We start from the raw sequence: 25,880 nt of genomic DNA, 5'->3' as shown, positions 1-25,880 counted from the left end.
GAACTACCCATGTTATCTAGTTACGGTTAATGTGTGGAGGACAAACTCCAGGCTCCACTGAAGACAGCATCAGGCACATGCATGGCAGGATCAGGATTTTGTTTTAAAGTAGTTTGGTATGTTGTGCCAATATGCATGTCCTGGAAATTAGGATAGATAACAAGAGCTGACAAAACTCTCATTCCCTTCCTAATGCATCTGTACACTTTTCATCTGTCGTTAGTGATTGCTTTTGCTTTGGAGATTCCTGTCTGCCTCTGTTGGTGGCATCCACTTTCACTACTGCTTCCTAGCTGTCAACCTTTCTGACTTCTTTAGTGCCTGTTCCCCTATACTCCCGTCTCCAGATAAACCATTTCGGTCCATGGCACTCAGAAAAGCAGAATACTACCTGACATCTCCAAACCTTCCTAGAAATTCTGTTTAATAGAATTGTGCATATTTTAGGAGTGTTGTTGATCTTACTGTCATAGAGATCTGAGATTGTACTTTCTTTTTGGTAGGTGGCTGAAAGATGGTCAACCAGTTGAAGAGGGATCTGGACAGAAGATCTTATTAAATGGACAAAAACTTCTCATCTCTCAAGCTCAAGTGTCAGACACTGGCCGGTATAAATGTGTGGCTGCAAATAAGGCAGGAGAACATGAAAGGGAATTTGATGTTACTGTGCATGGTAGGTTACTCAAGGGGTGTGATGGGGAAGCAGCAGACTGCCTTTATTTTAAATTGCTGGCAAGAAGGTGCTCAAATTTTCTGTAAATGTTTATTTGTATTAGTGGGTTGAAAAATTGGAGATGAGAGTAGATGAAATAGAAGTGAAGCTGCTCTTATCTGTGGGATATTACTTCTATATATTTAAATGTGTATGTTCAAATGATATTTCATTTTTGTTTCTGGTGCTTCTTCCAGTTCCTCCAACCATCAAATCAGCTGGGACTTCTGAGAGAGCTGTTGTGATATACAAACCTGTGACGCTGCAGTGCATAGCCAATGGCATTCCCAGCCCTTCCATAACTTGGTTAAAAGATGGTCAACCGGTAAACACTGCCAGAGGAAATATAAGAGTAAGCACTACTCTTCTATGAGATCCAAACCATGAAAGATAGTGACAATAAATTATACATGTTAGTGCTTCTTTTCCTTTGCTTCCCTCATGCTGTGATATAAAGATGCTAAAGATCCATCCTGGAGAGCGATGGGCTTTTTACCTGAATAGGACGGTATCTCAGATTGAATAGCAGTGTTTAGTAGACTGAATCCCATTAGACACCTCCATATCAGAAGAGTCCATGACTGTAAATTCAGCATCCAGCTCCTTTCAGTTGTACTTTAACCTTCAAGGTATGGTTGTCTGCCAGTTACAAGGTGGCTCTACCCACTTGTCACTGTGAGGCGGGATTAGATGAGTTTTTCTATAAGCACTGCCATTGCAGTGCCTACCTATACGTTCCCTTCTCACTGTGAGATTCTGACTTTCAATGAACAGCCCTTCCCAGTGCTTGCATGCTCCAGGGGGTTGAGTGCTTGTAATGGCTTTGGTTTACTTTAGGCTGGAGCAGTTTTTGACATCTTGCCAGCGGCAGCTCTCTCTGCCTGCAGCCTCCTCTTCACTTTGCTTGCCTGCCCCTCTGTCATCTAGGTCTCCTTACAGCTGTACAGCTAATAATCCTGATGTCCCAGGAACACTGAAGTCTCTGAACTACCAAGACACCTCTTGCATGAATATTAGCCCCAGGTTAGAAGAAAGATGAGACTGGCTGTATTCAGCATAAATGTCTGCTTTGCCATTACGCTTAGCGGCTCTGCCTGGGATCGTTGTGTAAAGTGGTTCCTTGCTCTCTGTTTTGGTACAGCTGGAGTCTTCAGGCCGTATTCTGCAAGTTGTCAAGGCCCTGCTGGAAGATGCTGGCCGGTACACTTGTGTGGCAACAAATGCTGCAGGAGAAGCCCAACAGCACGTTCGGCTTCATGTGCATGGTAATGATGTTTCTGCCTCTAGTTAGAAGCTAAACATGGCTGTTTTAAGGCAGCTTTTTTATAGCTGTATTCCTTTTTCTCTTAAGCTTTCTGGCATTTTTGTTGTCTCTGCACATCCATCTTTCAGTTTTCTTTCTTCATCCCACTCCATTAGTAAGAAGTCAGGGCAAAGGCTGTCTTTCTTGGGATTTAGCCTTTCTTGTGTGGTACCGAGGGCCACAGAAATGAATGCCTTTCCAATTAACTCTTCTGTTCAGAGGTATCCCAAGAAGCCAAACGCATTGCCACTAACCCACCGCTCAGAAGGGTACTCTATGTTTCTGAATCAAGATATGATGTACCACTGTTGGCATTATTAATTTGATCCAAATTTTCTGGGAATAATGGCATTCCCCATGACCTTGCAATGGGGAGATTTTATGAATTACTTTTCTGAGAAAGAAATATTTTCTTATAAGGGGATTTTTCAGACTGTTTAAAAGGAATTTTATTTTGTAGCTAAAATCAGTATAAAAGGAATCAGAGAAACTTGAGAAGCTGTTGTTTGCATGTGAATTTAATAAATGCTCTCACCATGATTTATGTATATTTGCCTCAGAAGTGGTCACGAAGCATTGTGCATTCTTGATGTGACCCAATCCTCAAAGGAGGTACGGGAATCCTCAGGAGGTGCAGGAAAGGACTGTGGCAAAATGCTCATGATGAGTATGATTACGTTGACTTGTAAGGAAAATGTTAAACTGAAATGAAGACAGATTGTAGTATCTCCATGGATGAGACTTAGAAAGAGAAACCACACTCATCTTATACTGTGATAATTGCGTCATAGTTAATTTTAGTGTCAGTCCCATGCTCATAAATATCTCTTTTGCTCTCAGTCTTCATGTTCAAAGTGCCATTATCTAGTGTTTCTGTCACGTTGTGAATTTATAAATTTTAGTAAGGTAAAGAGTCTTGCTTTGTTAAAGCCATGTACAACATTCAGTTTAATATTACCAGTTCAAGTGAGATGAGCTTGCCACGTTAGATTACTGTTCTGTGTCGTGCACCCATTTCCTGCAAGTCCATTTTAAATGCCATTTTTCCTGAAAAAATAAAAATAATGTTTTATTCCTCTTAACACTAATGAGGTTATATAATTAGAGAGTATTCCCGTTTCAAAGACGAACTTTCTTGAGAAATTCCTCAGTCATCCAGCACTTAGTTGAAGCTTGCGCAATTCATTGCCCAAAGTTTCTCAGAGGGCAGATTACTTTGTGATTGGATGTTCTGCTAGCTGGGTGGCTGAATTAATGAAAACCTGATGCTTTTGTCTTTTCCCAGAACCACCCACTCTGGAAGATGCAGGGAAAATGTTAAATGAAACAGTGGTGGTGAATAATCCAATCCATCTTGAATGCAGAGTGTCTGGGAACCCTCTGCCAGGTATGCACATGCACCGTTGAGAACATGAAGCAGACCTGATAAAAGGTTTTCACTTTTACGTGTCTTTTGAAAATAATGGATATCCTGAACGGAAGTTAATTCTGTGGTTTTTAAACTAGCTAGAAACTGTTAAATGCTATGTATAATGGGAAAGGTCAATATATCAACTGATGTGGAGTAACTATTGAGGAATTCGGTAATCCCCACCATTTTTAATTAAATGAATGAAAACCGCAAGGATAATCTACTCCCTTGCGTGTACAGCGATGCCCTGTCCATAGACAAGAATACTGTTAGATTTTTGCTAAATCAGCTTTAAACACATCCACTCTTTTCCCGTCAGGTCAATATTTTATAGTGTAGAGCAGACTTAAAACAGTACATTGTGTATTGAGTGTGCCTGTCAAATGTGGCCATGTCTAGGACTTTATTTGAAGTCTATTGAAATTAATAGGAGGCTCTTTGTTTGGTCTGGGCCCTTTGCCTGTGAAAATGAGTAGATTTTCTGTGTGTGTACAGTGCTTTCTGTGGCCTGCTGCGGTAATAAATTATACTAATGAATTTGTGGGTTCTCCTTATATTCTAAGCTTTGAAAACTAGACTGTGTATATCTGTTTGTGCTTTATTTTCCTCACATTTTGTGGAATTATAATTTTTTTTTTTTTTTTTCCTTAAGGCAAGTTTCCGGTAGAAATCATAGACATTTACCCAAGTGAGAGCTGAAGGGGTTTGGCTCCTGTTTAGACTGATGGATCTTTTGAATTGTTTCTGAATTGAGAAAAATCTAAAGCAATCTGGATTTTAGTTACTTCATTGCTGGGATTCTTTCCGAGCTAGGATTTTTGGATTAGGTCTTTTTTTACAGTTAATCTTTTTTTGTTCTTGTTGTTGAGATATGCAGACAAAAATTTATTTCCTTCTTTTTTCCAGTGTGTGTTTTATGTTCCCACCTTCTTCTGATGGGATATAAAAATACCGTGTTAATATGAGAATAATCTTCTGTATTAATTATTGTACAGCAAAACTTGGGGAATAGTGTATAGCTAATATTTTATATCTAATATAGCAATTTATTCTTGTGCTGATCATAATCCCATTTTCAGAAGAAAGGTGTTACTGAATTTCAGGTGAGCATCCAGGTTCACCTTCTCTACCTTTTAAAAAATTAATTCTCAGCAAAGTATTATTTTCTAGAATCATTTATGCCTGTATATAACAAAATTCGAAATTATTGGAGGTATATGTAAAATGTTATAAAAACATAAGGATTTTATATCCATTTTGCACTGTTTTCTCATCAAATTGCCAGTTATTTTAGGACAAACAATTAAAGTGATGGAGTTCATATGATTTATACAATAAACCCAGTTTGCTCACCTCTTCTATGTATGATGTGATGCTACATACTAATGTCAGGATATGATATTAGCTAAGAAAAGTGATAGCACAACATCACGCTGAAAAAGAAAAAAGCTTGCATGCAGTCTTGCTCATCAGTCAGGCCAGATTACTTCTTGAATGTGTCTTTCACAGAAAACTTGTGTGCTACGGAAAATGACTCAGTAAGTAGCAGTTTCATCTAACTGAATAGTGAAGTGATGCCAGTTAAGCATTAGTTATACATTCTGCTGATGGAGGGTGCCATCTTTTGGCTGAGATGCAAAAAAGTCCTCAGATTTTGTTGATATAAAATTTTCTTTTGGAGTAATAGCAGTTTCCTGGGCTTTATTTTCAGTTTTTCAGTCTGCCAGTTGAACTTTGGTTTGATTGCTTGCATTTTGGTCTGGGCTTTATTTTCAGTTTTTTTGTCTGCCAGCTGAACTTTGGTTTGATTGCTTGCATTTTGATTCTGTAAACTTTCCCAGGTGGTTCAGTTTAATGTAGCAATACTTTAGGGTAAAAGGTGAAAAAATGATATATATCATATTATTGCATATTTTTAAACAGCTGCTGTTGACCTTGGTATGAGATGAGTAAATCCCCTATAACAATGTTTTCTGTGATTTTTTTTTTAACTTCAGACCATTTTTTCATAAATATATGGTGCACATGGATGATAGCGTCAAGTTTGCTATTGAATGGCATACTCAGTATTTTGCACAAATGTTACCGATGTCCTCATTTTCTAGTTACTTTTTATTGTTATTAATTATGATTAATATTGATATTGATTTGTAAATGTTGTTGTTATGTATCTGAAAACTTAAATGGAAAGTTTGAAGACTATTTGGTCCCTTTGTTTGTAATGGGTGTATTTTTGGCAACTTTTCCATCTTTCCTTTCATTATGCAGCTATCACATGGTACAAAGACAGTCGTCCACTTACCAGTGCTGCAAGCGCCACTTTTCTGAACAGAGGGCAGGTTCTGCAGATTGAGGGTGCTCAGATCTCTGACACTGGCATTTACAAGTGCGTGGCTGTCAACACAGCGGGCACAGCTGAGTTGTTTTACAGTCTTCAGGTTCATGGTAAGTATTATAAAACTTACGAAAAACACCTGCATGCACTTTTCAAGTTTCAAGTCTGCTTAGCAGACTTACCATCACTCATCACACCATCATACTGGAAGATATATGGCAGGGGTCAGAGGGAAGAAAATTCACTCTTCTGTCTTTCAGCGACATTAGAATACATGTTTTGTATTAGCAAAATGTGGTAAGGGAAGTCAATTCTAGGAAGAATGAGCAGAGACACCAGATTTGTGGAAGAGGTATTTATGTTATCACTTCAGCAATTTGGAAGGCCTTGCAATTGCTGGGTTTTGCTGTATATGACTTTAAAGCTCACAGGAGATAAAGAAGGGACACCGATCAAATGCTCTTTCATAATCCAAGAGTTCTAAAGAAAAATGTACTGCGTCTAATAAGATGAAGTGGAAGTGTGGGTGTTTGCAGACATGAGGCACCTGATCAAAAGCCAAATTGGAGCTTTTCCACTGATTTCAGTGGCTTTTGGATGGAGCCGTAATCCAAATTCTTATCTTTGATAAATGCATATGCATGTAGCTGGTTTTCTGTGGGAGTCTTGCATGCAAAACTGTGGCCCAAATTTGGCACAGTGTCCCCAGCTGAGATGCACGCAGAGTATGTAGTTCCTATTAATGTTAATTAACAAATAATGAGTTGGGCAGTACATTTCCATGGAATTAATGACCATCATGGGAAAAACTGATGGCTCAAGAAGTGGTCAAAGGCAATTAACCCCACCCAGTGATTAATTCCCAGGAAATATTTAGAGCCAAGGTCATTATTCTGGTTAAACCGAAAAATGAAAAATAACTCCTAAATATGTGTGTGTCCTTTTATGGGTGGCGGAATTTCAGTGGATATGTCCGGAGTTTTCTAGGGAACTAATACTTTCTAACTTAGACACATAAAATTGTTTCCCCTTCCAGAACAGAATATATGCAGTTGCAGCCAGAACTAATTGCATCAAAGGAAGCTGAAATACCTATCCATGAACCTATTTAATTCAGCTTGTATCATGCCAGGCTTACAATGGAGTGCTTTTTGAATTTACCATGAACAAGTTTATCATCCAGTTTAGTTACAGTTTATGAGTTTGAGAAGAGAAAACTGGAGGCTTTTTTCCCCTCTTAATAGTGGAAGCAAGAATGACTACTTAATGGAGAATAGACTCTGAAGTGTCAAGTACAGAACATTATGCTACATTTACTGAAAGCCTGCTCTAGATTTCTGTATGGCAGTTGGCATTGTGAATGAGCACCTATGCTGGTCGATTACTGGTCGTATTCAACAACTTCTGTTGTTAATAGTGTTGTGGATGCAGTAGCTATGGTAGAAGTTATCAGATCATTTTTGCATTAAGAACAATGCTTGATACTGCAGGCTTAACATTAAATGAAACTAGGCAGTCCTACTGAAGGAAGCAGGTTGAATTCTAGTTTAGTATATTCATATGATATCACTGTATTAATTTTTTCCACTTCTTTCTCACCATTATAACTTTCAGGCATTTGAGAACAATGGATGCTATTGTAGTGAAATAGGGGAACTGTGTGCATGTGTGTGGGGAAAAAAATATTATAAAATCACACTGCTTTTTTTCCTGCCATTTCTGCTATTACTGGAATTTGTCCAAGAGTAGGTAGCTTGAGTTACAGGCTGTTAGAGGTTGCTCAAAATATTAATGAATCTTGTTTTCAGTACAGAATTTTATAAATTTTTTTTTTTCCTCACGTAGGATATGTATGAGTAGATCACACCATTCTCATCTCTTTCTCGGAGTGACTTCAAGTATTAAGTTTTGCACTGATACTGACTGTAAAGCTTTATTACTAAGTTATTAGTGGTAGGAGCAAATAAAATTGTTTTGATTCTCCTGATAAATGAAACATCTCAATTTTTTAATACTTCTTGTCTCCCTTTTTAACATAGCTCTACAAAATTTGTTAGAATGTGTACCTATAGTAAGTGTTTTGAGATGTTCCATTAAGATGTTTTTTATCATCAGACAGGCAGATGTTATACAGTCTAATCTGGTAAATGTTCACATATGCTCTGCAAGGCCAATTTATTACTCTGTGTATGTATTTGCTTTATGCAGTTTGTATGATAAACATCTTTCTTTAATCCCCACCATTCTTAATGCCTTTCACAAGGTCTAAATGGAATATTATAAAAGTTTGAGGGAATATTTTCTGGTTTTATGTTATGGTTCCCGGGTTTCGCAGCTATCCTCTGGGCTGTGGGCCCAGTCCTGCTTACCTTGCTCACAGTAGTTTCATTGAAGTTATCTGACTGTTTATCTAAGTGAAGAGCAGGATTTGGCACGGAGCAAACAAATGACAAGAGCTCAGTAGGAGTAACATGAGAAATCATTCCAACAATGTAGTGCCTAGCAGAAAGAGAAATAATGTCCAAAAGTAAGTGGCCCATTTAATTTTATTGTGATTAATACTCTTACGTAGCTGTTTCAGCTTTGTTCTCTTTTTTCAGTCCCACCATCAATCTCTGGCAGCAGTGACATGGTGACAGTCGTGGTTAATAATCTAGTGCGACTGGAGTGTGAAGCAAGAGGCATCCCTGCGCCTATTCTGACGTGGCTAAAAGATGGTAGCCCTGTTTCCAGCTTTAGCGATGGACTCCAGGTACCGGGTTCAAATCTTGCTATTTGTGCTGTTTCCTGTTGTGGTAGGAGACTTTAAAACTGGTACAGTTTAATGGAACTGTATAAGCTAGAGATTTTGGAATGAGAGTATAGGGCCTTTTGCTCTACGTTATTGGTGCAAGTTTAGCTCCAGTAGTTACTGTGTGAAGCAGAAGATATGGATATATTGAAATAAGGTGGTCCTTTCAACTGATTTCATACTGAGTAAGAGTTTGCATCAGCAAATTTTTCACTTACTGGCAAGAGGAAATTGGACCATATTCCTATGCTGAAGAGACCTGTAGAGCTCAAGATCGTGTAATATCTCATTATATAAAATAGTAATTCATTTTAAGAAAAAAAAAAAAAAGACCCCTGATGTAAGGAGATATTTCAGAGTTAAAAGGAGAGGGCATGGTTGCTTTATGAAAGCTAATTTTATGATCTGAAAGGAAAGAGGGGAAATTTGTATACTATATGGACAACTCGGGGCACAGACAAAAGGTGTGACAGAATGTTTGAAACTGGTAAGAGGGAGGAATGTCCCGATCCTGCAAAGACATGTGGATGCCAGGAGTTCCCTATGGGTTTGCCTGAAGTTAGACTTCTGCTTTTGCAGGTCTCGATCAAAATAGAACAACAGGGTGCAGGGAGGAGCTTAAGGAGCAGAGAGGTGGTGGGAAGCAGTGGCAAAACAAGTATTTCGTTTTGAAATGAAACCTAATAGCTCTCTCTCCTTGTGTTTCACATTGTGGTGTGGATTCTCAATGTGTCATGCTTATATTCCAGGTTCTGTCTGGGGGCCGAGTCTTAGCATTGACTAGTGCTCAGATCAGTGACACAGGAAAGTACACTTGTGTTGCAGTGAATGCTGCGGGCGAGAGCCAGAGAGATATTGATCTCAGAGTTTATGGTGAGATTTTCTGACAAATCCCTCTTCCCCCCCCACCCCCCGAAAACTGTTCGTGGAACTTTAATTAAACACACTGTGGCCCAGACCTTTAGCAACGTTGAAGAAAAATTGTTCCAAACCATAATGAAAGGCAAAGTGATTAGGTGTGTACATGTGTGTATGTAAGTAAAAATATGTATCTACACATATGTACACATGATTTATGTATGTATGTTCTTCTGTGTATCCTTGAAGAAATGTAGCTGCAACAGTGAATTTATAATTTTAATACATAAAGGCTCATTTATAAATGATAGGAGAAAATATGTATTTTTCTTTGTGTAAAAAACATGTAGATCCCACGGGCAAAAGAGATTATTGGAGCCAGAGCTCAGTTGTCTTTATTGAACCAGAATGAGTCAATGTGAGTTTGCCATACAGCTCTCCAGTTTGTGTTCCATTTTCAAGACCTTACTATGCCTGCCTAAATGGTGGTGACTTTTTTTAGTGCTAACAATGACACTGTATTGAGCCCAACCAGTCAACTTTGTCTCTTTCAAGAAGCAGGGAGTGTATCTTTAGCTTTTGTACTTTGTCAGTTTTCCAAATTTTGTCAGTGAGTTAATTCTGAAGTCTTTTTGACTGAACTCATGTGAATTCATCCTTCTTTCTGATTTCTTGTAACTTGTATGAGCTTCATCCTGATTTCTTGTGACTTGTGTAAGATGCCTTTTCATGTTGCTTTCTTAGTGAACATTGGTGATATACCGATATCAAAGAGCATGACATACTGCCAGGAGGAATGCCAGGGAGTTTGTAGCAAATTTTAAGTTTCCCTGGACAGCTCAGTGGTTTTGTACACCAGTGAAATGAGGATGAACAATGATCTGCCATTTGTTTTAGAAATCTAATGGTACCAGATGTGGAGAGAGGGTTTTGGAATTGAAGAACCTTTGTGGTTTTGCTTCTGCTTTCAGTAGGTCAGTGGAGAGAGAACTATTTTGGGTCTGCCAGTCTCTAGCTTTATGGCAACCATAAGCAGGAGTCTGGAAAATCTTGCAAGAGAAGTTAGAAGTTTGGATGTTTTCTAAGGTGAATAAGGACGACTGGCCAGGTTATTTTGTTGGTTGGTTGGTTGGTTTTTTGAGTTTGGCTCTCAGAATTTACTTCCTTGTAAATGCACTGTGGTTAGGATACTCATGACTTGAGTCATGGCTACTTTTGTATCTGCGAGGGGCAGTTCAGAAAGTTAGGACTCTGGCATGGCAAGCAAGCTCAAGGTTAACATGGGCTGGAACATTTTATGTCTAGAGCAAGGAATATCAAGGTCCCTTTTGGAGTTTGAGGACAGGTGCGTATGTATACGTAACCAAACAAGTGGCATGGATATATTTATTATTTCTCTTATTTTCTGGAACCTCTGTCCATTTTAGCTAGATGAGATTAAAAGAGTTAGAAGTTGTGTATGTTTAAAATTACTATTGTATTAGAAGCTGGCCAGCCTTGAGCTCAGCTGCAGGGCTATCTTGAGTGAGGCTGTCACCAAAAAGTAATATTACTCTCAGGACTTGCCTCATAAGGGTAATCTAATTAAGAAGTCACAAATTTGGAGTGCACCTGGAGCTGAGATGGTTAGAAATGTGTGGTGCGCTGAGCCAGTCTTGGAGTTGGAACAGTCTGGGTAACATATAGTTACCATGAGCATAATTAGATTAATTTTAAACGCTGTTCCTTCAGGAACAAATGCTTTAGTGACTGTGTCTCTCTGTTTCATAAACTCAGTTTCCTTTTGAACACATTTCAGTTCATTTAGCTGAGAGGAAAAGTAATTGGTGGAAAAGTATTTGGAAATAAATTTGCCATCTGCAGTAATGGATCAGCTTCCAATTTTCAGTTCCACAATACTCGTAAAGAATCTGGGCCTTTGTGAATTCTACAAGAAAGTAAGATAAACAGATTTTTTTTCAGTTACTATATTTCTTATCCACAGAGACCAGACTTTTCCCTAAATTATTTCCAAACTGTGAAATCAGCTGCTCTGCTTAGTACTTCCTGTGCAAGAAAAACAAAGCTTTATTGTTAATGTTATTTTTCAGGACATCTTGAGAACTGTATTGCTGGTTTACTGAGTACCACTTTGGGACATTTTATAATCTCATGTGTGCTAATTAATTCAGTATCTTTTTGTTCAGAGTGAAGCACACAGTATTTCTCACAGACAGTCCCACTGCTTCCCTTTTTCTTACCCCAATATTTTGTGCAATCAGACATGCAATTTCTGAACTAACGGATTGCAAACCTAAAAAGCGAAGGAAATGTGACAATAAAGGTTCTTTATATTTGGCCCTGGTCAACTTTTTTTGAGCAAACTGAACAATCTTAGTATACAACAAGCATAAAAATCCCACTGGATATGTGTAACCAGACAAAGTAATTCTTGCTAGGAAAGTTTTGATTTTGTAAATATTTTAATTGCAGATCTAATGTTGCATTAATGTCAAGAGTTTACAATGAACATGCTTTATGTTTTTAAATGACAAAAAAGGAAAGGGAATCCCTATGGGTTGGGTGTTTTAAGGGTTTAAGAACATATATGCCATTAAGGACACGAACAGGAATTCTCTTCTGGATCATGCTTGAGCAGCCCAGTAAAAGCGCTTCTGCTCTCTGCAGTTTGCTGTAGTTACCTGTGTTAGCAATGCAAATGAAGGCAACTGACTTGCTGTGGCATGCATGAGAAGCACTCCCAAATTCTGTCTCACTGGCTCTGATCTGGGAAAGGGAACCTCCAGTAGAGAGCTGGTGGTAAGCAGCAGCAATGCAGGCCATGATGGCCTACACGTACTCTTGCTCTTTTCCAAGTCAGCATGTGTCTGACACCGAAATACTTTGAAACTCTTAATGTGGCAATATTCTGTCAATAACTCAAAACTGTGTGGGGTGTCTCAGGAGATTTCCTCTGACCAATGATACAGCATGCCATTACCAAAGGACATTCAGTTCAGCCAAGAATACTGATACAAAGCCATAGATAGCAGTTTTTGGTCTTTAATCTTTTCATTTAAGCTCTTGTCAGTCTAATAGTTCCTCCATGTTCTTTTTGACTCCAGCCATGAACACTTTCCCCATGAAAAATTGCTCACTTGCTGTGTTCCAAGGTTTAATTCTCAGTTGCCTTCTCAGTTGCTTTGTTCTTCTGGCTGTGGAAACACAAATAATTTTTAAAATGGGGGAAAAAAAAGCATTTTCTTGAATCTTGACACTGTTCAAGAACAGCTAATGGGCTTCAATTTAAATGTCCAGAAGCATTTTTTTTTTTCTTTCCCCATGAAAAATTGCTCACTTGCTGTGTTCCAAGGTTTAATTCTCAGTTGCCTTCTCAGTTGCTTTGTTCTTCTGGCTGTGGAAACACAAATAATTTTTAAAATGGGGGAAAAAAAAGCATTTTCTTGAATCTTGACACTGTTCAAGAACAGCTAATGGGCTTCAATTTAAATGTCCAGAAGCATTTTTTTTTTTTCTTCTACACAGAAAACTAATTCCAAAATTTTAAAATGGGGGAAAAAAATGCATTTTCTTGAATCTTGACACTGTTCAAGAACAGCTAATGGGCTTCAATTTAAATGTCCAGAAGCATTTTTTTTTTTTTTTCTACACAGAAAACTTTAATTCCAAAAGCTGATTTTTCTACACTACAATTTGGAAATAATAGTGTAATAATGAGGTTATCACTGAAACTGTAGTACAGATCTAAATATAGTGCTCAATACCAACAATTGCAATAGTTAGCTAGCAGATACCACACGAAACAGACAATAAAGTAATTGTAGATTATGACTTGATGATTAAGTCATTAACCCATTCACTTGGCTTGCAGCCATGTAAGTTCTTACTCTGTCTTCTGTATTTGGCTATCTCTAGACAAAATTCTTCTTAAACTCAGAGTTCTTAAAGCCAAGAATCCATCTTGGCACTGTCTGGAACAGTTTAAGACACTTTCAGCTTCTGGGTCTGATTATTATCTTGTGAGCCTTCTCACTCATCAGCTCTTTTTCTTTTTAGCAGGAATGTACTTCCCCATTCTTTATATACTGGTGATTTTCCTTTCTAGCTATCTTTCAAGTATTTTTTTGCTAGTCTTGGCTTATCTACATGGTTTCTCCGTAGCTGATATCTCACTAGCATATCCTCTTGTGTAGAGGATATTCTGTAAGTAACAAAAATTATTCTGGTGTTTTTTGTGATATAAAGGAGACTTAAGTTGTGCGTCAGAAAGGTAGTAACTGCCATTTTACTTTTGTTAAATGAAGACTGTTAACTCCACAGTATGTTTACTCTGGGAAGTCTGCAATGCCCAAAGGTCCTTTGTTTTGATTTATTGCTGTAGTTCCACCAAATATCATGGGAGAGGAACAAAACATCTCTGTGCTCATCAGCCAAGCAGTGGAGCTGCGCTGCCAGAGCAATGCTATTCCCCCACCCGTGCTGATGTGGCTCAAAGATGGACGACCCTTGCTGAAGAAGCCAGGTCTTAGCATCTCTGAAGATGGAAGTGTACTGAAGGTAAACTGGGTGGTCAGGCTCTGGTGGCGATTGCTTTCTGGGGAGTATACCCACCATGAAGGCACTAGATATACCCGTTAGAGTTTGGATAGACCCTCTGGTGCAATAGAGTGGTGGGTGAGGAGTGAGGGAAGTCATAGACATCTAGATGTTTGTGTACAGATTTTGCAGGAGTAGTACTGTATTATTAATATTTAGAGAGACAGATGTAAAAATAAAAATTGAAACCTGAACAACCTCTCCCTGAAATTTCATGTATAACAACATAAGAAGAAGAAATCCAGGCTTTCATTTTCTTCCTAGATTGAAGGAGCTCAAGTACAGGACACTGGCCGTTACACTTGTGAAGCAACAAATGTTGCTGGGAAAACTGAAAAGAACTATAACGTGAATATTTGGGGTAAGATTTATTAAACTTATTCCAGGAATGGGAACAGAGCTGAGAGTGAAATTATTATGTGAGACACTAAAATCCTCTGTAGTTCATAAACACTTAATTGCTGAGGTTCACGCAGGGAGATGTTGTTAAATTTGCTGTAGTTTAACAGTCCCAAGAAAGTGGGACATTTTCCAAATTGCTTTGGTTTGGTTCTAAATTAATAGCAGCTACTTCATAGGCCTTTGTCAGGCTGGGTTTGCATGCACGGTACTAGTTTAGAACTATAACTAGCTGGTTTTGTATCCATAGCTCCTATTTGTGCGCTTTAATGCCACTTAAAGTAACCTACCAACTCTCCAATTTTTTAAATGCTGAAGCATGGAAATTCAAATACATAAAAGCTGGTTTACCTAGCTTTATTTGCTCTGCAAAGTTATCACCACTGAATCATAAAAATAGCTTTAGTAAAATTCTTCTATGGCTAGATGATGAATGTGACTTAGGACATTTATTTTAATAATGGATTTTGAGTGTTTTTTCTGTACCATCATTTTGTCCCCATATGCAAATTGAAATGTGCCTTTTTTTGCTATTACAAGTTAATTTTTTGGTTTGAAATCACAAGACTAGAATTATCTAACTGGGCTTGTAACGATAAAACTACAAGTTTTAGTACAGAATTCTGTCATTATTTATTAAAAAGAAACATTCCTGGTGTTTAAATTAGAGGTGGATATCGTAGTACCATGCAAGACCATGCAATTTTCCCATGCTAATGCATATACCCATTTACTGTGCTTGTCATCTTCATCTCTCATCTCTCCCTCCTCTAGCTTGGTAAGATCTGCAGTGTTGCAAAGGACCTTTGCTGCTGGAGGGATATGGATTTATTCTTTTGTGCAGTGACACCACTTCAGTAGGATTTTGAAAGGAGGGATAATTCTTTGCTAGTTAGCAGCTTTGATGGAATAAGCTTAATAGAAACCAAAAGTTGCCTGTGAAAGTCATCTGTGGATAACTGTTTAGAATTATAGTCTTTGTTTACACCCAGGGACCAAAAGTCCTGCTTGCCATATTTTTAAGTTTTAAATCCAGGAAATGTATCCTTCTGAGGATTGGCGAGATCATGAGAGCTAACTCTGGTTCCAGGAACCAGTCCATGTGTTAAATGTAAGATGTACCTCTGTAGAGAATGGCACAAACTTTTTGACTAGAAGCAGGACAAGTAAGTTTGAAGCCAGTACAGTACAATAAAGCCCTTTGCAGTCAGTCATTCTGAAACCCATACACCTGGTTGCTGCTAAATAAAGAGTTTAAGTATCAGAAGGAGAAGCTGTCTACTGTCGTGCATTAAAAATGTGCTGGATAAGTTATTCACTAGTGAGATTTTATTTGCCAGTTTCAGCCTACATTTTCCTCTGCTTTTTTTGGTCTCTTTTCAGGTGTTACCTACACTATTTTCATCTGATGAAAATGGTTCCCCCCTTTCAAGAAGGCAATTATCCCTTCCTTAGTGATTGATCCGAAGTTCTTTAAGACTTTGAGAATCAGAGTGAAAACAGTTGTCCCTTTTGTCTGCAACTGGTTTACAGTCACAGAGATGTAGAGCAAAGATGGCACTCTGCCACAGTAGGGCAATTGATGGGATGGGGTCCTTAGTGTTGGATGTGGCAGCCAGTGTGTTGCTGCAGCAAAAATTCAAAGGAAAAACTTGGGCTGAATTTTGAAAGTCACTTTCCGACTAATGATGATATCTGTAGGTTTATGAGCTAAGACCATGAATGAGGCAGGCTCTTATAGTTGGAGTCAGTTTACATAATTCACAGAAATGTCTTTGTTCTGTGAAGTCCATCCAAAAGTCAGCCAGAAATAGACCCTATGCATGCACCAGACCTCAGAGGCTGGAAGGATAGATGCAGTCATTCGCAAGTATATTATTCCCTACCCAGGATCTGGTTTGCATTGTCAACAAGAGAATACAATCCTTGTAATTGCTTCAGAGCATAATGGGACAAATTTGTGTGAGGGTCATTTGGGTCTTACTGTTGGCTGATAAAGTTTTGTTTCAAATGCTGCCATTATTTGGCATTTCTTTTCAGTGTCACCAGGTATTTATGGCTCAGATGACATCTCTCAGCTGACAGTAATTGAAGGGAGCTTGATAAGCCTGATATGTGAGTCCAGTGGCATCCCACCACCCAGTCTTACCTGGAAAAAGAATGGTGAGTAACCATCCACTGTCTGTTCTGTAAAGCAAATGTGATAATTCTGACCTGCCGGTTTCTCTTTTTTCCTGTGAACATTTTTAGATAGTGTGTTCTGAGAGTTCAAACATGCAGATATCTAAACAATGCTGTTATTGAGTAAAATGAACCACAATAGTAGATTATTCCCTTCTCTTTTAACTCACCTCTGCTTGGATTAGGTGTTATTATTCCTAAAGACATGCAAGAGAAGCACAGTGCAGAGATTCCTGAGCTGACTTAAAAATGGACAGTTTATACATGCTAGTGAAGCACTTAACCCCTCTCAATATGCTTATTTACCATGGTGAAGCAAGACAACATCAAGACTTATTTGTGGATCCCAGCTGGCAGGGCTGTGGGTCATTGTGAAGTTCTGTGGTGCTGAGTTGAGGGTCTCTGCCCTGTGATCCACTGCACAACATAGATGTATCATATGGATTATTTCTAAATTTGCAGCCATGGCATACTGCCAAGTGATGAAAATGCAACCAGTTGTAGTAATTGCTTTTGGGATTTGCTGAACCTTTCTCTCATTCCATCTTAATATTTAAGAGTAGTCTGCACACCTTTTTGCTTTAGGGGTTAAAGCAACATTGACAAATGCCTTCTTATGAATCAGTAGACAAAAGCAGGTATTTTTAGCACCTTCTTTTAAGCATGGACACTGTGGAGACAGAATATTAGACAAAGTAAGAATCATAGATTCTATGATTCTATGATTATACCATAGATGGCAGAATTCAGTGTGGTATGTGCCTATCAATTAATTTTGGCTTGTGGAAAGAGCAGATTTTAATTACAAAACACTTTTTCTAATGCATAAAATTTTCAGAGAAAATTAAGTTTACCAAGTTCTTTTTAAACCCTGTCTCTTGGAAGCTAAAAAGGCATTGTATGATGTGTTCTAATAATGTACGGCAAGGCTAAAGTATATACACTTAAAGGCAGAAAGGAAACTTGAATCTGTTGGAAAGTCTAGAAAGGCAGTTAGAAAGTAGTACAGTTTAGAATGTTACTTGAGAGCTAGATTTTTCATCATGTTTGGCATTTGGTGTACTTCTTCATAGAAAGGATTTTAAACACACAAGTAGGAAATGAAAATTCAGCTTGTAAGAATTATCAGTAGCATGTGTATTCTTTCTGTCAAAAAGTCTCCCTGTGGTTTGTAAAGATGAAGATACTTGCCTAATCTGAGGTCTCCAAGATTGAAAATTCTGCTCAGAGAATGTAATATTATTTTGCTGTCACGTTTCTGCTGAGGATTTCCTGGGCAGAAGTCTATGCACATGTGCTGTGTGGCACACAATACATAGATGGTCCAGCTGTGAAGACTAAATTATATGTTTCTAAGCACTGGCTGTGCTGGGTGAGACGATTATATACTAGACAATGAGTCAGATTTTACTGAAAATGTTGAATTTGCTGCTCAGTGGAAGTGTCCAAGGCTTTCTGGATGGATGTAAGTGTGGTGAGAGTTATTGTGCTTTAGCTCAGGTTGCTATATGTCACGAAGTCAGCAATTAATATGGGAAGTCCTCAGAATCTGCTTGCATGAAGTTTCTGATGTCTAGGAAAACTCTGATAGAGCAGTTCTAAAATGGACAATTGTGCAGGTCAGTAATTTTTAAATGAGCCAGTGGACTTTACACCATGTGAGCAAGCTCATTACATTTTCTGTGTTTTTATCTGAAAGAATGTCTCTTGCAGGCTCTCCACTGGTGGCTGACCTTTCAGGAAGGGTGCGGATATTATCTGGAGGCAGACAGCTACAGATTTCAATTGCTGAAAAGTCTGATGCTGCATCTTACACTTGTATTGCTTCAAATGTAGCTGGAAGTGCAAAGAAAGAATACAATTTGCAAGTATACAGTAAGCTACCATGAAAAATTCTGTTCATAGTTTACCAGTTCTGCAATAGAGTTACATTATGAAAGTGTTATCAGTACAGTGATGTTAAGCTGCAAGATTTTCAGAGAGTAAAGGACAATTTAAGGGTACTCCGAGGAGAATGTTAAGTAATTAAAATTTTGGCAATTTGGACTCAGAGCTTGACCAAGACGCTGCATATATCTGTTGAAAGTGCATTTGACCACAGATGACTACAGGGATGTAAACTCTTTAGGTAGTGTAATGTTTCTTGTCACCAGACAGTAGTAGTGATGACAACTAATTGAATTTAGATTTGCCAGTTTTACTGCAAAGTCTGTACTTCAGTCAGGAATAAAAGGAGGTATTTTTAAACAGTCCCATGAAAGAGAAAATCTTCAAAAATCTGTAGGGATTGACAGCATCTATTCTAAGCATTTGGGGCAGTCTTTTTTAATTTAATTTTTTTTCCTGTTTGCATTTTAAAAATTGCCTGTAAGTTACATTTTAAGAAACAATTTTACTTTATGGGGTGGGGAGAGAGGAGGTTATTTGACTTTTCTCAGCTCTGTGGAAAATGCTATGAATTGCGGAGTGCCCCTAGCTGATTTGCCAGCATTAACCCACAATAACTGGTCTTTATGAAAATGCTGTTCTGGCAAACTTGATTGTTCTGTTCAGAAACAGATGAAGATCCTGAAAGGTAGCTTCCATTTGACTTCTAAACTGTTCTTTTTCTTTCATAGTTCGACCAACTATATTAAACAGTGGTAGCCACCCATCAGAAGTTGTAGTCATCCAAGGAAATGACGTTTCCTTGGAGTGCAAGGTACAGGGCATTCCAGAACCAGCAATAACGTGGATGAAGGATGGCCGTCCGCTGGTCAGTGGAAGGGACATAGTGATACTTCATGATGGTCACTTTCTTCAACTGAAAAATGCCCAGGTGTCAGACACTGGCCGCTATGTCTGTGTTGCTGCCAATGTGGCAGGGCTGTCTGACAGAAGATACGATTTAAATGTTCATGGTGAGTATGTGCAAAATGGGGCAGGCATAACAGAAACAAATTAGACTTTTAAGTTCACCGAAGGACATCCAAGAAATAGTTGTGTGGCTAAATGCACCACCTGTATCTATTACAGGCTTTACATGTGGTGCAGTTTCAGTTGCAGTGTTACAAAAATCCAAATCCAATTTCATACTCCTGAATATTTTAAAATCTTACCTCTGTCCGTGTTAATATCAATCCATTCTCAGTTGCTCCATCTCCTGAGAGGAGAAAACCAAGATAAGGTATAATTGTATACGATATTGGGGTGAGTGTCATGGTGGGAAATACTCTATTGTGGGAGATAGAAATCATGGTTTAACCGAGAACACCCTGCTAGTGGCTGCTACCAGAGGACAGTTACCTGAGGATAGCCAGTATCTCAAGTACTTAATTACCAGTTTCTCTCATTGTGCACAATCAGAAGAATTTAAAGGTGATACCTCCAACTATAATTCATCTCCATAATTTGACTTGATGGAATTGATCGGAACATCACGTTATCTTACAGACACTGTAATTCTTTTACATGTGATTTTTTATGCTTCATTGAACACTGAATATTCATGTTTTACTTGTGAAAGTAAACACAGGAATTCTCATTATTGAAAATGAGACGTCTAAATTATTTACCAGTTTTGTTTATGTATTTTTTTATTTGGAAGGTTTGCTGTACTGTATTATCAAACTTCTGGGTAGTAAAAAGAAACTTTAAGCTTCCTCAAGCTACTCAGAGTGCTGGAGGATGTTGGTCGATTTTTGACCCCACGCTTTATGTTCTAAAGTGTGAACTGTAGAACTGCTTCCAAAGTGGAAATATTCTTATTCCTAGCAAAGAAAAGCCTAACATAAATTTATTGTAGTTATTTTAACAGGGATTTGTTCTTTCCATTAGAAAAAGCATGTAATTTTGTCAGTGTTAGAATTTTCCCTAGTGTTTCATTAGATACTGGAAATTATAATTAGCATAGAATGGACAGAACTACTATAAACTGTTATTCACTGGGGATCTTAAGCCATAAAATAAAGGTATTAGAACTGATAGAATTTAATTTTAATATTTCCATGCAATTACACAGTAAGAAATTGTCATTGATATATAGTATTAAATGTCTCAGTTTTGTAGCTCTGCACTTGCCAAGCTTATCTTAGCTTCAATGACTTATTATTTGGATGACAGAATGTTTTAATTTTTATTTGTTCTGAAGTATGGCTTTTCTTTACTCTTGTTCTGTAGTTCCCCCAAGTATTGCTGGTGACCTGCAGATGCCTGAAAATATCAGCATTGTGGAGAAGAATCCCATCTCTCTGGTTTGTGAAGCTTCAGGAATTCCCTTACCATCAATAACATGGCTCAAGAATGGATGGCCTGTCACTTTGAACAACTCGGTGCGAATCCTCTCAGGTACAAAAGCTGTAATTATTTTAAAAAAAATAAAAAGAGGGAAGGGGGCGAAGTGCCCTCTGCATCTATAGTGCAGGTATTTCACATGAAAGAAGGTTTGGTTTGGTTTAATAATCTGTTAAAGGCAAGGAGAGAAGAGAAACTGTTATTCAATGCCAAGCTTTTCAGTAAATGGGGTCAGATTGGCTGGAGTGCCTGGTGAATAGCTAATGTAAACTTTTAAAGTTGTTACCAAACTTCATGTGTATGGGCCAAAGGCATGGTAACTATTTAGTCTGTGACATGGAATAAGCCATTATTCTGGCTGTTAGTGTATGTTAGTCCAATGCTTATTTCCAGAAATATGTCAGATGGTAACATCTTGCTTTGTCAGTGCCAATACGTATACTGCATTAGCACTCTCATTTGATTAGTTTTCTCTACCTCTTCCTCTTCACAGTTATTTTACCCTTTAAAGACTAAAAATCTTTGAGAGAATGAATAATATGACAATAAACAAAACACATCTTTCATTTCTATGGGTGAAACAGGGAAGCCTGTTCACAAGCCTCAAAAATTAATGCATGTAAATACTTCCTGGCCTTGGAGCTAACTGAATCTGATCTTCAGAATGTCATCTAATAAAAGCTGGAATTAGGTGATCAATCAAAGACAGCACAGAATGCTGCATTAGCAAGAAGACTAGTCCAAGGGATCTGGAGAAACTTGTGGTAGGCAAGCAGAGAAACAGATCCGATTCATCAGGGATCTTGATTTTCAAGCTGGGATAACCTACAAAGAACTAGTTCAGATGCCTTTTTATGACAGTAGTAATTGACAGAGGTGTCTGAAATAGGAGGGGCTCAGTACCTGTTCCTGTAAACCATCTTCCTGCAATACCATAAGGAAGTGAGAGTACTTGACTGGCAGCTGCAGTGATGTTAAAGCTTTGTGTTTACAATAGGAAATTGAGTTAGCAGCCCTTCAGATTACAAACGGAAAATGCGTACCAAGCAGGCAATACATTTTGCGTTGACTTCACATGTCTGGGGATCAGCTTTGTGCAGTGTGTAGAAGTAATTAAGTATCTGGTTATGACTGAGATGTATAGATGACAACTGAGAAGTTTCTTTGATTTTGGGTTTGCCACTCACAGCTAGAAATCTCATGAAAATAAGTTTTGATGAAGTTTCTAATACTCTGACATAGCCACCGTGCAAAGCCAAGCCATGCTACAGCATGAACACAAGAAAACAATCAGACAGGCAAAGGAACTGGAAGGTGTTTAGAAGCTCAGCTAAGACTGGATTTGAAGCTGGATTTTTTCAGTGTTTTTTTTTTTTCATTTGTGTAGCTTTTAACATTACAGGTAGTCCTGTCGTCTTCTGCTTTCCCATTTTTATGCATGGCGCGTGGAAAAAGGAGTGGGTGTCTGATTATTATCTGGTACAAATCTGACTATCTGAGTTGGTATGCATTCCTTTTTGTATGAAGTTGCCATCAACAAAAATAATTTCTTCTGGGCTTGATTGTTTCTGTTCTGTCTGTTGATTTCTACACCCACACTAATATCACCACCCGGATTGCAGAGTCAGGAAGGGTGAGAGACAAAAAGATGTTTATTGTCTCTGAATGTTAGCTCCAGTGGGAGTGGGGAAACAGGCCAGAACTCAGTGCTTGTTTTCCAGCAACTGTGCTTTTGTGCAGTTCTTTAGAAAACTACACATTGTGGTAGTGAACTGTAACCAACATGGCATTTGGAACTTTATTTGTGCTTGTACAGCTGTAAAAAAAACCAAAAACAACAACAACAAAAACTCCCCCTCTGACTAATTTAAGACATAAAATACTTCGCCAAAGCAAGATTTTGGTTCTGTTGATTGAAAACATACTTGGCATTGTAGATGATTTAAATGTGTGGACACACTGCTGGCAACTTTGAATCTGTTAATTCAGATACTATGCTGATGTTTCCTTTTAATGATGCTTCTTACATACTTTAGAAATAAAAGAAAAAAATTCCACCATACCACATCTGCTTTCCTTGCAGACCATGCACTAAGCTGCATACTAGCTTTAGCAAGGAGAAAAGCTTTTCGTAAGTTTTAGCTAAATGTAGAAAATCATACTCTGCCTCAGCACTGGAGCCCTTGGTGTGCAAGTATGTGATACCATAGAAAGTTACAGTCTCCTGCAGGCAGATATCTGCTTCATTTTACTTCTTATATGGCTTTGTTCAGGATGTGAATGGGAGAAGGGATCAGGGTGACATCAGTCTGCAAGAACTGAGCCTTCCTCAGTCTCACAGTACTCCCTCCAGCAGGTAGGATTCCTTGAGCGGAGGCACATCCATCAAGCAGGTCAGCAGTTTCTTCCTTCAAAGCACATGACCAGGAACATAAATTTCTGGGATATATCCCAATAATGAGACCCTGTGGATATTTGCAGGCAGGACATGCACAGTTCAGATGTGATGTACTGTGAGGTAATGATTGCTAATGTGAGAGCTGCTAACGAGAAACTGGAAAAGGCTGAAGGATGGCCACCACATTTGTTTTCACACTTAAATGCTCACTGATGTTTGTTTTGCTGTTCCTATGCCAAAAAGGAAGCAAAGAGAAATTATTCTGCTAGGGCAAAGCAGGGATATTCTTGGTCCTTTGGTCAAACATATTTGCAAATCTTCTTTCTTTTAAACTAGCATGCCTGTGCAAATGTGTTCTCGCAACTGCTCTGCTACAGTGTTATGAGAAATACATTATTTTAAAACATTACATGTAAACCAGTACTGTTGTCACCTGCTATTATTATTGATGGCACAGTTAATACAAATGCTAGAAGAGAGGACTGGAATTTTATTCCTTATCTGTACATGTGAAAATAACTTTATGGAGTGTTTGTGTTTATAAAAATAAACTTATTTTTATGTGTACACACCCACCCTCCCTCTGATGAGGCTTTATTATTTTTCCTCGACAGTCATCTAGATACTCAGTATAGCAAAGTCCTCATGTGAACAAAAATCCTGCTGTCTGAGACACTGTTCTGTCAAAATTTCCTGCATAGAAGTAGATGCACAAATCCTGCATATTGCAAACACAGTGTTCCTGCCACATCCAAAGTGTCTGCACTGATCAATAAATTATGTGTGCACTGTACCCCTGCATGTGGTTTGAGTGACCTGTGTGGAGCAGGTTCGATTTTTCTCTGCACGAACTCTATAGATGTGTCTTGAAGTTTTCAGTGATTGTGCCAGTTGGTCTCAGACTTCCTCCAGAAATTCTCAGAAAGTATCTAAATGCCTCAAAGTTCACTTAAATGTAGTTTCTGGAGGGGAAAAAAAGGGATGTGTCAGGATAGTTTGGAAGTTACTGACTAGAAAGAAGAGTATGATCAATATTAAGCACAGATCTAAAAGCACTGAGGAGCTGAGGGCCTGAGCAGACATACAGAAATGATGGGAGTAGGAGTAAGCTCAGTCACTTTCTCTTACTGTTTGTTCAACAAAACAAACCACACTAAAAAAATAGACCGCATTAAATTTACAGCTATAAATTTTTTTAACCAAAACATAAAAAAAATTAAGAGTTAGTACAGACAATTTGGGAGCATATTGGTTGGAGCAGGACTTTAATGATTGTATGTTTTTTGGCTTTCTCCTCAGGGGGCAGAACGCTCCGTTTGACACACACGAGTGTAGCAGATGAAGGTCAGTATACTTGCGTAGTGACCAATGCTGCAGGAGAAGTGAGGAAGGAATTTGACCTTTCTGTTCTAGGTAAGTACGTGGTAATTTTTGTTACAGTAGAAGATAAGGGGATCTACTGTATACTTTGCTGGTATTTTTAAAAATTATTATGCCAAAACATATGTCCGTAGGGGGGAAAAAAAAGTGCATTTGATACCATGGTCAGAAAATCAGGTTTTAAAGAGGAGCTACTTCTACATGTGAATTTGCTGTTTGTTTAGTTTTTAAAATTGAGATTCTTCAGGCATAATTTGGAATAACTGGCAGCTACTTCTGTTTTGCGTTTTGTTTGAGGTTTTTTTCTGAAAAGGAACTATGTCAATGTAACTGGCTTCAGTTACATTGTTGTTTCAGTTGGATAGAAGTCTGGGGGATGCTGACAGCCAGACTCCCATCTTCTCTTCTGTTTCTTGTTGCTCATAGCTTCGCTGTCCCTTGGGCGTGATGAACAAGGTGAAGCAGTTTATAGGTGATCTGAAAAGGTGGGGGGGTTGTGTTTTCCTGGTCAGGTTAGTTTTCAGCCAGATCAGTTCCCTGCTTGTTCACCACACAGACTATAAATGCCAGTATTGGTGAAAAGAAGATTACAAGAGTGAGTGGTCAGGAGAATAGTGCTATTTCTTTTGGCAGCGGCCTGAATTTAAGCTGGTTTAAGTCAAGAAAACTACAGCCCCAGGAAACCATATGAAATTCATGTGAATCTGTTGCATCTAATGCTGAAATGCAGGAAGTTGCAATCCCATATGATAATACTCATGAATTAAAAGCAGCATTACTGTACAGCAGTGGGTATAATATGTATAGCTGAGTGGCATGATGATAATAATCTGTTGCAACAAAGATGTGAAGGCAAAGCCAAGTCCAACAGGGAACTTAAACACTGGAGCTGAAATTGTTTCTACAAAATAGAGATCTCTGATTCAGTGGAAACCTTTAGTCAAATAGAGCTTTTGATATTCTAAAGTATATAAACCAAGTGTGGTAGTGGGTGATCCTGCTAATGTATTTAGACAAGGACTAGTACAGCAGGCTCTTTAGATGGCTATTTGGAACCCTTAATGTGTAATTTTAGACCATCTAAGGCACCTGAAGGTGCACAAGTCCATGGGACCTGATGAGATCCATCCACGGGTCTTGAAGGAACTGGCAGATGAAATTGCTAAGCCACTATCCATCGTATTTGAGAAGTTGTGGCAGTCTGGTGAAGTTCCCACTGACTGGAAAAGGGGAAACGTAACCCC

At 38.4% G+C, this 25,880-nt stretch overlaps 1 protein-coding gene across 1 annotated transcript in view; it reads left to right on the top strand.

The window, feature by feature from the left end:
- Nucleotides 1-25,880, top strand: part of HMCN1 (hemicentin 1) — a 209,654-nt gene that overhangs the window by 115,644 nt on the left and 68,130 nt on the right. Inside the window, exons 35-48 of the mRNA XM_009275892.2 lie at nt 504-673; nt 910-1,064; nt 1,854-1,977; nt 3,301-3,402; nt 5,695-5,871; nt 8,362-8,513; nt 9,302-9,425; nt 13,792-13,967; nt 14,271-14,367; nt 16,446-16,568; nt 18,300-18,461; nt 19,205-19,486; nt 20,745-20,912; nt 24,556-24,669. Coding sequence (XP_009274167.1) covers nt 504-673; nt 910-1,064; nt 1,854-1,977; nt 3,301-3,402; nt 5,695-5,871; nt 8,362-8,513; nt 9,302-9,425; nt 13,792-13,967; nt 14,271-14,367; nt 16,446-16,568; nt 18,300-18,461; nt 19,205-19,486; nt 20,745-20,912; nt 24,556-24,669 — 2,126 coding nt within the window. The remainder of the gene's footprint in view (nt 1-503; nt 674-909; nt 1,065-1,853; nt 1,978-3,300; nt 3,403-5,694; nt 5,872-8,361; nt 8,514-9,301; nt 9,426-13,791; nt 13,968-14,270; nt 14,368-16,445; nt 16,569-18,299; nt 18,462-19,204; nt 19,487-20,744; nt 20,913-24,555; nt 24,670-25,880) is intronic.

This window comes from Aptenodytes forsteri, unplaced genomic scaffold (assembly GCF_000699145.1).
Source record: "Aptenodytes forsteri isolate BGI_AS27 unplaced genomic scaffold, ASM69914v1 Scaffold289, whole genome shotgun sequence".
NCBI classification, from domain to species: domain Eukaryota; kingdom Metazoa; phylum Chordata; class Aves; order Sphenisciformes; family Spheniscidae; genus Aptenodytes; species Aptenodytes forsteri.
This window is presented reverse-complemented; position numbering and strand designations above follow the sequence as displayed.